Raw genomic sequence first — 16,768 nt, forward strand, 5'->3', positions numbered from 1 at the left:
AATCTTGTATCCCATTAGAACCAGAACAAGGAGCCGTCCTATGGTATTGATGATAGAATCTTGTATCCCATTAGAACCAGAACAAGGAGCCGTCCTATGGTATATGATGATAGAATCTTGTATCCCATTAGAACCAGGACAAGGAGCCGTCCTATGGTATTGATGATAGAATCTTGTATCCCATTAGAACCAGGACAAGGAGCCGTCCTATGGTATATGATGATAGAATCTTGTATCCCATTAGAACCAGGACAAGGAGCCGTCCTATGGTATATGATGATAGAATCTTGTATCCCATTAGAACCAGAACAAGGAGCCGTCCTATGGTATATGATGATAGAATCTTGTATCCCATTAGAACCAGGACAAGGAGCCGTCCTATGGTATTGATGATAGAATCTTGTATCCCATTAAAACCAAAACAAGGAGCCGTCCTATGGTATATGATGATAGAATCTTGTATCCCATTAGAACCAGAACAAGGAGCCGTCCTATGGTATATGATGATAGAATCTTGTATCCCATTAGAACCAGAACAAGGAGCCGTCCTATGGTGTATATGATGATAGAATCTTGTATCCCATTAGAACCAGAACAAGGAGCCGTCCTATGGTATATGATGATAGAATCTTGTATCCCATTAGAACCAGGACAAGGAGCCGTCCTATGGTATATGATGATAGAATCTTGTATCCCATTAGAACCAGGACAAGGAGCCGTCCTATGGTATATGATGATAGAATCTTGTATCCCATTAGAACCAGGACAAGGAGCCGTCCTATGGTATATGATGATAGAATCTTGTATCCCATTAGAACCAGGACAAGGAGCCGTCCTATGGTATATGATGATAGAATCTTGTATCCCATTAGAACCAGGACAAGGAGCCGTCCTATGGTATATGATGATAGAATCTTGTATCCCATTAGAACCAGGACAAGGAGCCGTCCTATGGTATATGATGATAGAATCTTGTATCCCATTAGAACCAGAACAAGGAGCCGTCCTATGGTATATGATGATAGAATCTTGTATCCCATTAGAACCAGAACAAGGAGCCGTCCTATGGTATATGATGATAGAATCTTGTATCCCATTAGAACCAGGAACAAGGAGCCGTCCTATGGTATATGATGATGATAGAATCTTGTATCCCATTAGAACCAGAACAAGGAGCCGTCCTATGGTATATGATGATAGAATCTTGTATCCCATTAGAACCAGGACAAGGAGCCGTCCTATGGTATATGATGATAGAATCTTGTATCCCATTAGAACCAGAACAAGGAGCCGTCCTATGGTATATGATGATAGAATCTTGTATCCCATTAGAACCAGAACAAGGAGCCGTCCTATGGTATATGATGATAGAATCTTGTATCCCATTAGAACCAGGACAAGGAGCCGTCCTATGGTATATGATGATAGAATCTTGTATCCCATTAGAACCAGAACAAGGAGCCGTCCTATGGTATATGATGATAGAATCTTGTATCCCATTAGAACCAGGACAAGGAGCCGTCCTATGGTATATGATGATAGAATCTTGTATCCCATTAGAACCAGAACAAGGAGCCGTCCTATGGTATATGATGATAGAATCTTGTATCCCATTAGAACCAGGACAAGGAGCCGTCCTATGGTATATGATGATAGAATCTTGTATCCCATTAGAACCAGGACAAGGAGCCGTCCTATGGTATATGATGATAGAATCTTGTATCCCATTAGAACCAGGACAAGGAGCCGTCCTATGGTATATGATGATAGAATCTTGTATCCCATTAGAACCAGAACAAGGAGCCGTCCTATGGTATATGATGATAGAATCTTGTATCCCATTAGAACCAGATCAAGGAGCCGTCCTATGGTATATGATGATAGAATCTTGTATCCCATTAGAACCAAAACAAGGAGCCGTCCTATGGTATATGATGATAGAATCTTGTATCCCATTAGAACCAAAACAGGGAGCCGTCCTATGGTATATGATGATAGAATATTGTATCCCATTAGAACCAGGACAAGGAGCCGTCCTATGGTATATGATGATAGAATATTGTATCCCATTAGAACCAGAACAAGGAGCCGTCCTATGGTATATGATGATAGAATCTTGTATCCCATTAGAACCAGGACAAGGAGCCGTCCTATGGTATATGATGATAGAATCTTGTATCCCATTAGAACCAGGACAAGGAGCCGTCCTATGGTATATGATGATAGAATCTTGTATCCCATTAGAACCAGGACAAGGAGCCGTCCTATGGTATATGATGATAGAATCTTGTATCCCATTAGAACCAGGACAAGGAGCCGTCCTATGGTATATGATGATAGAATCTTGTATCCCATTAGAACCAGGACAAGGAGCCGTCCTATGGTATATGATGATAGAATCTTGTATCCCATTAGAACCAGAACAAGGAGCCGTCCTATGGTATATGATGATAGAATCTTGTATCCCATTAGAACCAGAACAAGGAGCCGTCCTATGGTATATGATGATAGAATCTTGTATCCCATTAAAACCAGATCAAGGAGCCGTCCTATGGTATATGATGATAGAATCTTGTATTCCATTAGAACCAAAACAAGGAGCCGTCCTATGGTATATGATGATAGAATCTTGCATCCCATTAGAACCAAAACAGGGAGCCGTCCTATGGTATATGTGATAGAATTTGATCCATTAGAACCAAAAAGGAGCCGTCCTATGGTATATGATGATAGAATCTTGCATCCCATTAGAACCAAAACAGGAGCCGTCCTATGGTATATGTGAAAGAATATTGTATCCCATTAGAACCAGGACAAGGAGCGTCCGTCATGGTATATGATGATAGAATATTGTATCCCATTAGAACCAAAACAGGGAGCCGTCCTATGGTATATGATGATAGAATCTTGTATCCCATTAGAACCAGATCAAGGAGCCGTCCTATGGTATATGATGATAGAATCTTGTATCCCATTAGAACCAGAATAAGGAGCCGTCCTATGGTATATGACAATAGAATCTTGTATCCCATTAGAACCAGGACAAGGAGCCGTCCTATGGTATATGATGATAGAATATTGTATCCCATTAGAACCAGGACAAGGAGCCGTCCTATGGTATATGATGATAGAATCTTGTATCCCATTAGAACCAAAACAGGTAGCCGTCCTATGGTATATGATGATAGAATATTGTATCCCATTAGAACCAAAACAGGGAGCCATCCTATGGTATATGATGATAGAATATTGTATCCCATTAGAACCAGAACAAGGAGCCGTCCTATGGTATTGATGATAGAATCTTGTATCCCATTAGAACCAGAACAAGGAGCCGTCCTATGGTATTGATGATAGAATCTTGTATTCCATTAGAACCAAAACAGGGAGCCGTCCTATGGTATATGATGATAGAATATTGTATCCCATTAGAACCAAAACAGGGAGCCATCCTATGGTATATGATGATAGAATCTTGTATCCCATTAGAACCAGGACAAGGAGCCGTCCTATGGTATTGATGATAGAATCTTGTATCCCATTAGAACTAGGACAAGGAGCCGTCCTATGGTATATGATGATAGAATCTTGTATCCCATTAGAACCAGAATAAGGAGCCGTCCTATGGTATATGATGATAGAATCTTGTATCCCATTAGAACCAGGACAAGGAGCCGTCCTATGGTATTGATGATAGAATCTTGTATCCCATTAGAACCAGGACAAGGAGCCGTCCTATGGTATATGATGATAGAATCTTGTATCCCATTAGAACCAGGACAAGGAGCCGTCCTATGGTATATGATGATAGAATCTTGTATCCCATTAGAACCAGGACAAGGAGCCGTCCTATGGTATATGATGATAGAATCTTGTATCCCATTAGAACCAGGACAAGGAGCCGTCCTATGGTATATGATGATAGAATCTTGTATCCCATTAGAACCAGAACAAGGAGCCGTCCTATGGTATTGATGATAGAATCTTGTATCCCATTAGAACCAGAATAAGGAGCCGTCCTATGGTATATGATGATAGAATCTTGTATCCCATTAGAACCAGGACAAGGAGCCGTCCTATGGTATTGATGATAGAATCTTGTATCCCATTAGAACCAGGACAAGGAGCCGTCCTATGGTATATGATGATAGAATCTTGTATCCCATTAGAACCAGGACAAGGAGCCGTCCTATGGTATATGATGATAGAATCTTGTATCCCATTAGAACCAGGACAAGGAGCCGTCCTATGGTATATGATGATAGAATCTTGTATCCCATTAGAACCAGGACAAGGAGCCGTCCTATGGTATATGATGATAGAATCTTGTATTCCATTAGAACCAGGACAAGGAGCCGTCCTATGGTGTGGATGTGTTGAGATGGTGGACTGCTCAGGCCCAACTACAACCCATGGTCAACATCGGTCAGTCTGTACTTCAGAGGTGTAACGAAGATTTATTCAAGGTAAATATTACCAACATCGGTCAGTCTGTACTTCAGAGATGTAACGAAGATCTATTCCAGGTAAACATTAACAACATTGGTCATTCTGTACTTTAGAGGTGTAATGAAGATCTATTCAGGGTAAACATTAACAACATTGGTCAGTCTGTACTTCAGAGATGTAATGAAAATCTATTCAGGGTAAACATTAACAACATTGGTCAGTCTGTACTTCAGAGGTGTAATGAAGATTTATCAAGGTAAACATTAACAACATTGGTCAGTCTGTACTTCGGAGGTGTAATGAAGATTTATACAAGGTAAATATTAACAACATTGGTCAGTCTGTACTTCAGAGGTGTAATGAAGATTTATACAAGGTAAATATTAACAACATCGGTCAGTCTGTACTTCAGAGGTGTAATGAAGATTTATCAAGGTAAACATTAACAACATTGGTCAGTCTGTACTGTAGAGGTGTAATGAAGATTTATACAAGGTAAATATTAACAACATCGGTCAGTCTGTACTTCAGAGGTGAAATGAAGATTTATCAAGGTAAACATTAACAACATTGGTCAGTCTGTACTTCGGAGGTGTAATGAAGATCTATTCAGGGTAAACATTAACAACATTGATCAGTCTGTACTTTAGAGGTGTAATGAAGATTGATATAATTTGAATATTAACAACATCGGTCAGTCTGTACTTCAGAGGTGAAATGAAGATTTATCAAGGTAAACATTAACAACATTGGTCAGTCTGTACTTCGGAGGTGTAATGAAGATCTATTCAGGGTAAACATTAACAACATTGGTCAGTCTGTACTTCAGAGGTGTAATGAAGATTTATCAAGGTAAACATTAACAACATTGGTCAGTCTGTACTTCGGAGGTGTAATGAAGATCTATTCAGGGTAAACATTAACAACATCGGTCAGTCTGTACTTCAGAGGTGAAATGAAGATTTATCAAGGTAAACATTAACAACATTGGTCAGTCTGTACTTCGGAGGTGTAATGAAGATCTATTCAGGGTAAACATTAACAACATCGGTCAGTCTGTACTTCAGAGGTGTAATGAAGATTTATATAAGGTAAACATTAACAACATCGGTCAGTCTGTACTTCAGAGGTATAATGAAGATCTCTTCAGGGTAAACATTAAACAATAACAGCATTGTATGTTATCAATGTGGTATAGTCTCAGCTTGTTTCCTGTATCACTCTCTCTTACCCTAGTAGGAATAGTTTGGGTAAAACAATTGGTTCATTGGAAATCTGTTTATTTATTGTAGATCAGAAAGGTTATGAAGTTTGTGCTAGGAAATATCCATGATTTTGATTCAGAATTGCTGCTACCCTATGAGGACCTCTGGCCACAGGACAAATACATGCTCTACCAACTCTACCACTTAGCAGAAGAGGTAATCACCGTTGTAACTATTAACCTAGTCCAGAGGTATTAGAATCTTAGTCAAGTGGACAAGGATATCTCATACCGAGTGAAGGATTTTGGCTGATCAACCCAAGGCTTGCCAAAATCTTTCACGAATGAGATATCTCTCCACCTGACAGAGCCATATTTGATTCTTTTTCTCCCAAAATTTAATGAAAGATTGTGAAAATTCAGTAGTTTAGAAACATTTTTAAAGCTGCATCTTCACAGGGACGTCGCAATGCATCAAAATTAATGATGTTGTCATCAATAGTTGCCGCATGTATTGATGACGTCAGGTCATCATCTAGCATATGTGAGTCGGCTTTCCCTTCCCCAGTAAAAGGCATGTTAATTTTGTAATTATGTTAAACTTATATCTAAAGGACTATGTATGGTTTTGGCCCTTTTTGGCCCCCAAATCCATGAAATTTTCAAAACTGTTATTTAGTGAATAATTTGTTATATTTTAAACATTTAGTACATCCCTGATTCAGATATAATGACTGTTTTCTAATTTTGCTGCTGTAGTTGCCATGGTAACCATCAAAAATATGTATACATTATGAAAATGTGGAAATTTGGACAATTTTGGCCATTTTTTGCTAAATTTTTGTTTATTAATTAAACCACAGATTACATCCTTGAACAAACTTAATATTTATTGAGAATATATATGTACTTCCAATACATCTTAAGGAGAAATATATAGTTTGTTCATGGATGCACTATATGGTTTCTAAAACAAAAACTTAGCAAAAAATGGCCAAAATTGTCAAAATTTCCACATTTTCATAATTTATGCATTTCCCGAGTGGTTATATACCATGGTTACTGAAGCTGCAAAATTAGAAAACTATCATTACACCTAATAGGGACGTATTAAATATATCGAATCCATCAATTTAAACACTAAATACCGTTTTGAAAATTTAACAGATTTGGAAGCCAAAAGGGCCCACACCATATATAATCCTTAGGTGCACAAAATTCTGTTGCCAAATGAAAAGTATACAGGAAGTGAAATAAGTTTTTGTTTTTCTTCTCTTGTGGTATTAGGAATTTAAGACTTCAAACTAAATATTTTTTGTGGTATTAGGAATTTCAGACTTCAAACTAAATATTTTTTGTGGTATTAGGTATTTTAGACTTTAGACTAAATATTTCTTATGGTATTAAGAATTTAAGACTTCAAACTAAATATTTCTTGTGGTATTAGGCATTTTAGACTTTAGACTAAATATTTCTTGTGGTATTAGGAATTCGATACTTTAACTAAATATTTCTTGTGGTATTAGGAATTTAAGACTTCAGACTAAATATTTTTTGTTTTCTAGGTAACACAATCTTATGACATTTTTCGCTATGGAAACGTTCTGGGTCGTTTGGAAAAATTCACTACTGCAGATCTGTCAAGTTTCTACTGTAGTGTTATCAAGGACAGGTATGCAATATTTCTCTATACTGACATCAAGGACAGGTATTAGATATTTCTCTATACTGAAGTAACATCAAGGACAAGTATTTATTTACTTTTACAATATATAAAGGTAATGAATAAACAGTATTACAAAACAACTACATTTTTATGTCATCTGACCCTTCAGATGACTGTTAAGGCCAATGGGCCTCTTGTTATGTCATCTGACCCTTCAGATGACTGTTAAGGCCAATGGGCCTCTTGTTATGTCATCTGACCCTTCAGATGACTGTTAAGGCCCATGGGCCTCTTGTTATGTCATCTGACCCTTCAGATGACTGTTAAGGCCCATGGGCCTCTTGTTATGTCATCTGACCCTTCAGATGACTGTTAAGGCCCATGGGCCTCTTGTTATGTCATCTGACCCTTCAGATGACTGTTAAGGCCCATGGGCCTCTTGTTATGTCATCTGACCCTTCAGATGACTGTTAAGGCCCATGGGCCTCTTGTTATGTCATCTGACCCTTCAGATGACTGTTAAGGCCCTTTGGGCCTCTTGTTATGTCATCTGACCCTTCAGATGACTGTTAAGGCCCTTTGGGCCTCTTGTTATGTCATCTGACCCTTCAGATGACTGTTAAGGCCCATGGGCCTCTTGTTATGTCATCTGACCCTTCAGATGACTGTTAAGGCCCATGGGCCTCTTGTTATGTCATCTGACCCTTCAGATGACTGTTAAGGCCCTTTGGGCCTCTTGTTGTATCATTGGCTTGATTTCAGGAACAAGTATATGATACATATTTTTGCCTGATTCTAACTAAAGTTGGAAAAAGATTTGACTAGCATAATGACCTGGAACCAGCTGATACTGAATTGTTTGTCTTGGTTTATATATATTTACTTGTGTGTCTTTACCACAGACTCTACTGCACATCAGCTAAGGACAGGACCCGTAGGGCAGCCCAGACAGTACTTTATCATGTGACCAATGTCTTTATGAAGTCCCTCGCTCCAATAATTCCACACTTCGCCGAGGAGATACATCAGCATGTGTCTTCATCAGGTTGGTATCCATGTAACCCTAGTTTGTTGTCTAGCGGAAGGCTGATGGACCAGGAGATAACATCAGGTTGGTATCCATGTAACCCTAGTTTGTTGTCTAGCTGAAGGCTGATGGACCAGGAGATAACATCAGGTTGGTATCCATGTAACCCTAGTTTGTTGTCTAGCTGAAGGCTGATGGACCAGGAGATAACATCAGGTTGGTATCCATGTAACCCTAGTTTGTTGTCTAGCGGAAGGCTGATGGACCAGGAGATAACATCAGGTTGGTATCCATGTAACCCTATTTTGTTGTCTAGCTGAAGGCTGATGGACCAGGAGATAACATCAGGTTGGTATCCATGTAACCCTAGTTTGTTGTCTAGCGGAAGGCTGATGGACCAGGAGATAACATCAGGTTGGTATCCATGTAACCCTAGTTTGTTGTCTAGCGGAAGGCTGATGGACCAGGAGAATAACATCAGGTTGGTATCCATGTAACCCTAGTTTGTTGTCTAGCGGAAGGCTGATGGACCAGGAGATAACATCAGGTTGGTATCCATGTAACCCTAGTTTGTTGTCTAGCTGAAGGCTGATGGACCAGGAGATAACATCAGGTTGGTATCCATGTAACCCTAGTTTGTTGTCTAGCGGAAGGCTGATGGACCAGGAGATAACATCAGGTTGGTATCCATGTAACCCTAGTTTGTTGTCTAGCGGAAGGCTGATGGACCAGGAGATAACATCAGGTTGGTATCCATGTAACCCTAGTTTGTTGTCTAGCTGAAGGCTGATGGACCAGGAGATAACATCAGGTTGGTATCCATGTAACCCTAGTTTGTTGTCTAGCTGAAGGCTGATGGACCAGGAGATAACATCAGGTTGGTATCCATGTAACCCTAGTTTGTTGTCTAGCGGAAGGCTGATGGACCAGGAGATAACATCAGGTTGGTATCCATGTAACCTTAGTTTGTTGTCTAGCTGAAGGCTGATGGACCAGGAGATAAAACCTACATCTACAGATCAAATTAATGGATATGCTCAACTTCACTGAGTAATTCTCTTGAAATTACTTGTATTTTATAAATCCATTTGATTGTAAGCTGTCTGTAGCCTGTAACATTTCCTTTTTCCAGAGGAGTCCAGTGTGTTCAAGTCAGGCTGGTTCACCATAGACCCGGCCTGGGACAACCATGCCATTCTGAACTTCATGCAGCCAGCTCTAAGTATAAAGGAGGACATAGATGGATGTACAGATATAGATAGACCTGTGAAATATGACCTTACCCTGTACTGTAGTCATAACCTCCATAATATACTTCAGGTGAGTGGAGCGGTGTCTGTGTACAAATCCTCTATAATATGGATTCTCTACCTCCAGTTTAGTTAATGTATATATGGTAGTACACAATCTCACTGAGAACACTATTTACATTTTTAGGTCATCTGACCGAAGGTCAGGATGACCTATTGTCATCGTGTTTCGTCCGTCGTCGTGCGCCGTGAGTAAAACTATTTATACAAAAGCCTACTCCTCCTAAACCCTTGAGTGAATTACATCCATATTTGGTGTGAAACATCCTTGGGGAAGGACAATCATATTTTATATAAATGAGATAGGTCCGACCCCGAGGGGCTGAGGGGTGGGGCCCCAAAAAGGGCAAATTTTCTTAATTTTAGCTTTAAAATCCTACTCCTCCTTCATCCTTGGATGGATTTCATCCATATTTGGTGTGAACATCATTAGGGAAGGATAGTCATATTTTATATAAATGAGCCTGGTCCGACCCCTAGGGGCAGAGGGGCGGGCCCCAAAAGGGCAAATTTTCTTAATTTTAGCTTTTAAATCCTACTCCTCCTTCATCCTTGGATTGATTTCATCCATATTTGGTGTGAAACATCATTTGGGACGGACAATCATATTTTATATAAATGAGCCTGGTCCAACCCCTAGGGGCTGAGGGGTGGGGCCCAAAAAGGACAAATTTTCTTAATTTTAGCTTTAAAATCCTACTCCTCCTTCATCCTTGAATGGATTTCATCCATATTTGGTGTGAAACATCATTGGGGAAGGACAATCATATTTTATATAAATGAGCTTAGTCCGACACCTAGGGGCTGAGGGGTGGGGCCCCAAAAGGGCAAATTTTCTTAATTTTAGCTTTTAAATCCTACTCCTCCTTCATCCTTGGATGGATTTCATCCATATTTGTTGTGAAACATTATTGTGGATGGACAATCAGATTTTGTTTAAATGAGCCTGGTCCGACTCCTAGGGGCTAAGGGGTGGGGCCCCAAAAGGGCAAATTTTTTTAATTTTAGCTTTAAAATCCTACTCCTCCTTCATCCTTGGATGGATTTCATCCATATTTGGTGTGAAACGTCATTGGGGAAGGACAATCATATTTTATATAAATGAGCTTGGTCCGACACCTAGGGGCTGAGGGGTGGGGCCCCAAAAGGGCAAATTTTCTTAATTTTAGCTTTTAAATCCTACTCCTCCTTCATCCTTGGATGGATTTCATCCATATTTGGTGTGAAACATCATTGGGGACGGACAATCATATTTTGTATAAATGAGCCTGGTCCAACCCCTAGGGCTAGGGGCTGAGGGATGGGGCCCCAAAAGGGCAAATTTTCTTAATTTTAGCTTTAAAATCCTACTCCTCCTTCATCCTTTGAAGGATTTCATCCATATTTGTTGTGAAACATCATTGTGGATGGACAATCAGATTTTGTTTAAATGAGCCTGGTCCGACTCCTAGGGGCTGAGGGGTGGGGCCCCAAAAGGGCAAATTTTCTTAATTTTAGCTTTAAAATCCTACTCCTCCTTCATCCTTGGATGGATTTCATCCATATTTGGTGTGAAACGTCATTGGGGAAGGACAATCATATTTTATATAAATGAGCCTTGTTGAGCCCTAGGGGCTTAGGGATGGGGCCCCAAAAGGGCAAATTTTCTTAATTTTAGATTTAAAATCCTACTCCTCCTTCATCCTTGGATGAATTTCATCCATATTTGGTGTGAAACATCATTGGGGAAGGACAATCATATTTTATATAAATGAGTCTGGTCTGACCCCTAGGGGCTGAGGGGTGGGGCCCCAAAATGGCAAATTTTCTTAATTTTAGCTGTCCCAATTCCTGTTTTCAGGTTTCGGTCTCCGATCTCAATGAAAAATTTGTCTATAGGGGTTTTAATTGATGCCGAACAACATACAACATTTTCTTATAGGATTTTGGTATTCCAAGATGGCCGCTGGCCTACTTCCTGTTTTAAGGTTTCAGTCTCCGATCTCAATTAAAATTGGTCTATAGGGGTTTTAATTGATGCCGAACAACATGAAAACATTTTCGTAAAGATTTTGGTATTCCAAGATGGCCACTGGCCCACTTCCTGTTTTCAGGTTTCAGTCTCTGATCTCAATGAAAATTGGTCTATAGGGGTTTTAATTGATTCAGAAGGGGGAACTTTAGGTGAGGACAATCATATTTTATAAAGGACCGAGCTAAGACCCATGGGGATAGTACGGCGGAGGTCCAAAATGGGAGCTTTGTTGAAATTTGGCTTTAAAATCTGACGACTCCTCATATTAATCCTTGAATGGGTTACAACCATATATGGATGAAGGGCTACAAAGTTTGTTCAACAAATGACATTTACCTATTTCAGAAACTTACATATTCAATTAAGGAGTTCCTTGTATTGTTAATATTAATCTTTAACCATTACTTTATACTGTGACTTTGTTGTTTTGTGCCATGAGTCAGATGACCGTTTAGGCCCATGGGCCTCTTGTTGCAGGAAGGTGTCATCCTCTACTAAATTGTTTCGGTTAATCTTGTCTGAAGTGTTGTCTGCCAATTCTCTGCTAAAATTTTCACTGTAAATCTTTTTGTTTCTGTAAGAGTTCTTGTTTGAAGTTAGCTGCTTCCTCACTGAAATATTGTCAGTAACTCTGTATATCTGTAGGAATTCCAATCTGAAGTGTCGTCTGCTACTTCCTCGCTGACAGAAATTTTACAGACATCGTACACACACCTAACAACGGTCGCCCCTGACACTGTCCCTGATGATTGTATTGTTCTCAATGGAGCCAGTAAAGTTTCTGTTATAGGTGAGTACCTGAAGCATATTCCCTCTTAACCAACGTTGTTTTTTTGACATTTTTACGTTTAGATGTGTCATCTTAAAACTGTTACTGTAAAATATTTGAGTGAGAAAACTAGTTCTTGGACTCTATATGTTTTATAATGCCGAATCTCTGATTCATTATTTTGTGTAAGGGATAAAACTCTGATTTATGTTGTGTTACTGATGTAATTCTGATTGGCTGTTTTGTGTTACTGATGTAATTCTGATTGGCTGTTTTGTGTTACTGATGTAATTCTGATTGGCTGTTTTGTGTTACTGATGTAATTCTGATTGGCTGTTTTGTGTTACTGATGTAATTCTGATTGGCTGTTTTGTGTTACTGATGTAATTCTGATTGGCTGTTTTGTGTTACTGATGTAATTCTGATTGGCTGTTTTGTGTTACTGATGTAATTCTGATGTAATTCTGATTGGCTGTTTTGTGTTACTGATGTAATTCTGATTGGCTGTTTTGTGTTACTGATGTAATTCTGATTGGCTGTTTTGTGTTACTGATGTAATTCTGATTGGCTGTTTTGTGTTACTGATGTAATTCTGATTGGCTGTTTTGTGTTACTGATGTAATTCTGATTGGCTGTTTTGTGTTACTGTTGTTTTACCAGAAGGAGTAAAGATGCCAGAGGAATATGTACTTTTGCTGACTCCAGCCAGGAAATATATCTGTGATCGATGTCGTCGTTTTACTGCCGACAAACGGAGATCACCTTGTGAACGGTGCTTGTCAGTGTTATCTAATGGTTGGGAGTGAAACTACTGAAGGATGTGTCTGCTACAGATCTGAAGGATGTGTCTGTAACAGATCTGAAGGATGTGTCTGCTACAGATCTGAAGGATGTGTCTGTAACAGATCTGAAGGATGTGTCTGCTACAGATCTGAAGGATGTGTCTGTAACAGATCTGAAGGATGTGTCTGCTACAGATCTGAAGGATGTGTCAGATCTGAAGGATGTGTCTGTAACAGATCTGAAGGATGTGTCTGCTACAGATCTGAAGGATGTGTCAGATCTGAAGGATGTGTCTGTAACAGATCTGAAGGATGTGTCTGCTACAGATCTGAAGGATGACTGTATAACTGGATGGATACTTACGGGTGTGATAAGAAAATGACATCTTCTTTCTGTCCCAGACAGGAAAATGTCTTCCTCTTGTCCTAGACAGGAAAATTTATTGCAATAAAGAAATGAGACAACAATATTAGCCTTAAACATTCTGTCAGTACTTTTATCTTGAATCAGATATACTGCTATACCCACTATTTAATCTAACCACTGCCATATATTTGTAGATATAAGGGATAATACACATTATTATACCTCAAGTGAGAATCCTGCATTCTGATTGGTCGAGAGATATTTGGTAGTGTCGCGGTGTTTAAATTCACCATATATATAATATGTATTATATATGGTGTTTTAACTACATGCGCTGTGTATTGTCTTAATTTACATGTCCCTGTGTCTGTCTGAATTTACATGTCCCTGTGTCATGTAATGTCCTGTACATGTAAATCTGTGTGTGTAAGTTGTTATGATGACGTATGAGAGGCGAGTGAATGGATTGGTTGAGGGTGTCACATTGACCCTGCATGACCCTGTCCTTGCACGTGCACGCCCACCCTTGAGGAAGCGTGTCCGCACATTACGTGGAAATAGACACTGGACTGTACATGTGTGCTTTACGGCCACAGTACTAAAAGGTATGTTTATTTAATGTATAACTAGAAATAAAGTAATTAACTTATTCTTCACTATGCAATATAATTAATATACTTTATATAATCAAAACTTCTTTAAATATAACTTGTCCATAAAGCTTTATATTATGTATAACAAAGGACCGCACGTGGTCGGTGAGGTTAGGGCAATGCATAGAGTCAAGTGACTGTAAATTAAATGTTATTTGTAAATATATGTAACTCGGAAATTAAAATACAATTTAATATTATAATATATTAAATAGATACCTGTTTATATTTTATACCTTACAGTATAAATATAGAAGATATAGTAGTCGGTTCATTTATGTGTCCCTATATATTGTCAGGTATTGTTCTTTTTATTTCAGGGTTATCTGTCTCCGTTTTTGTGTAAATAAACTTTCAACTGTTTATAGCTGTTGGATTATATTTATATATTCGTGAACCAACCCACATACTATCACTCTCGTGACATTGGCGCCCAACGTAATAGTTCGACGGAGGCAGTGCCCGGCGTACAACGTAACACCCATAGTTTACCACGTGGGTGATCACGTGATACGAGCCTAGAGGACCGGAAAGCATGGTCAGGGGGAGATCACTCTATACTTGATACCTCATCGATTCAACATGTGCTTCCGGTTGTGATGTCTTCTGTTTACCTGTGATTGTCATCGTCTTTATTTTCGTCTTGTCATCATGGATTCGTGATTGTGTCGTCGTCATCCTGTTTACTTTGGAGTTCCTGCTGTCGTCGTTGGATTGTAACTGATTGTCATTCTGTATCGTCCAGTGGAGAGCCGTTCCAAGTGTTGACATTTATCGTTCGCGTGTTTATCTTTGACTTTAAATATTTACATATTTTTGTTTTCATTGTCAATTGTATTCACTATTGATATTATTCATTGCATTTGTTATTGATTTGTTTGATGTTTCATGTGTATTTATGCTGTAGGCTATTCTCATATTCTCATAGCGTAGTAAACATAACTAAATTTCAAATGTTCACTTAGATTTAAACATATAAATGCTAGTGTAGGTTACATTTGAATCTAATTATACTACATAAAATACTCTAAATCATATCTAATATTACTAAATTAACTATATAAATAGATAAATAACAACATTATCGTAAACATTTTATAAAATTTATAGATATTCATCTACAAATTTAAATCTGTAAAATGTGATAAACTTTTATATTTCTTTACATTTCAAACTATCTTATATTTACATATATTGCATGCTTGCTTCCCAGCTAACAATCCCAACCTACTAACACTGCACACACTGCACTGCACTGTAGCGGAATTTGAGGATTGTGTCAGAAGATCAAGAGCTGAGTGAAACTGCTGCTGAAGATTGGTTTGTAAATGTTGTATTTGTCCTATGTGTTTTATGTCAGCGCATTGTATGATATATATATATATATATATATGTAATCGATACTTCTACATATTCTGTTGAATCTGTTTATGTATAGGTAATATACTTTGCTGGGTACATTTTGTATATTATCTTAGAGTATACAGGTTTAAATCTATATTATTAGTATATATCATATACCCATTTCAATACTCTGTAGGTTATGAGTTGTAGTAAACTACAAAAATTTATTGATAAACCTATACCACATGTGGTGATAAGGAAGAAACCTATTGTTCTTACAAGTAGTAAGGGATTTTACCTGAAACGTCATTTGGATTTATTGCAAAATTTATGTTGTAATATTGAATTTAATTGTCAACCAGGTGGTCGTTTTACACATTTTCTTCGTTGGCTAGAGACTGAACTTCCAGTCAAAGTCATTTCTTATCCACATATTGTGTTATATGTTTGGCTAGGTACATGCGACCTTACTGTCAAACAAGGGAAATTTATTAGTCTAAGACACCAGACTTCTGAATTTGCAAATTCTGATTTGCATTCTATTATCAACAAGTTTGTTTCCATTGTTTCCAATTTCCCTACTGTACAACTTGTATTTTTGGAGATCCCTTCATACTCTATTCAAGAGTGGAACAAATCCAAGGGACATCCAAATCCTGATTCATTCCAACATCAAGATGACATCCTTAATGACAGGGTGTTGGAATTGAATAGTTTCCTTACGCAAGTCAATAATAAACTTTGTGTCAGCTCACCTCATCTCAGGTTGGACTTGGTAAGGTACAGGAAGGCGAAACACCAGGATAAATCCAGGGTTTCACTGAATTTTAGTTTGTATAAGGACGGAATCCACCCTACTCCACTACTAGCTAGGTGTTGGATGAAAAGACTTGTTGTTTCTATTTGTACATATTGTGTTTAAATTTCTGCCTTAAGTTTGTATTTGTATGATTAAGTGGTTATCTTGTATTCCTCGTAGGTAGGGATTGCCCCAATCACTTGGATACTAGATATTGTACTACTTATTTCATCGTTTATATTCATTGTCTTATTAACTTTTACTTTGTATTTCAATTTGTATTTTGTACAACATGGCAATGTCAAAGCCAAACGCAGGATCATCCAACTTGGATCAGGCAGACTATGATCTCATGGCTAGCCTTTTGCGCCAGAATGACGACTA

The 16,768-nt window shown here is 38.4% G+C and overlaps 1 protein-coding gene across 2 annotated transcripts in view; it reads left to right on the plus strand.

Annotated features, from left to right (window-relative positions):
- The window catches only part of LOC138319420 (isoleucine--tRNA ligase, mitochondrial-like), an 82,915-nt gene extending 67,899 nt beyond the window's left edge, over positions 1 to 15,016 (plus strand). The window contains exons 8-15 of one of the 2 annotated variants that reach the window (XM_069262562.1): positions 4,341 to 4,466; positions 5,742 to 5,870; positions 7,219 to 7,325; positions 8,222 to 8,364; positions 9,479 to 9,666; positions 12,316 to 12,460; positions 13,100 to 14,193; positions 14,562 to 15,016. In XM_069262562.1, the coding sequence (XP_069118663.1) occupies positions 4,341 to 4,466; positions 5,742 to 5,870; positions 7,219 to 7,325; positions 8,222 to 8,364; positions 9,479 to 9,666; positions 12,316 to 12,460; positions 13,100 to 13,245 (984 nt within the window). In that variant the 3' untranslated portion in view covers positions 13,246 to 14,193; positions 14,562 to 15,016. Of the gene's footprint in view, positions 1 to 4,340; positions 4,467 to 5,741; positions 5,871 to 7,218; positions 7,326 to 8,221; positions 8,365 to 9,478; positions 9,667 to 12,315; positions 12,461 to 13,099; positions 14,194 to 14,561 lie in introns of those variants that run through there. The other variant, XM_069262563.1, reaches the window with a different exon arrangement.
- Positions 15,017 to 16,768: the final 1,752 nt, after the last annotated feature.

Source organism: Argopecten irradians, chromosome 3 (assembly GCF_041381155.1).
Source record: "Argopecten irradians isolate NY chromosome 3, Ai_NY, whole genome shotgun sequence".
In the NCBI taxonomy this organism is placed as follows: domain Eukaryota; kingdom Metazoa; phylum Mollusca; class Bivalvia; order Pectinida; family Pectinidae; genus Argopecten; species Argopecten irradians.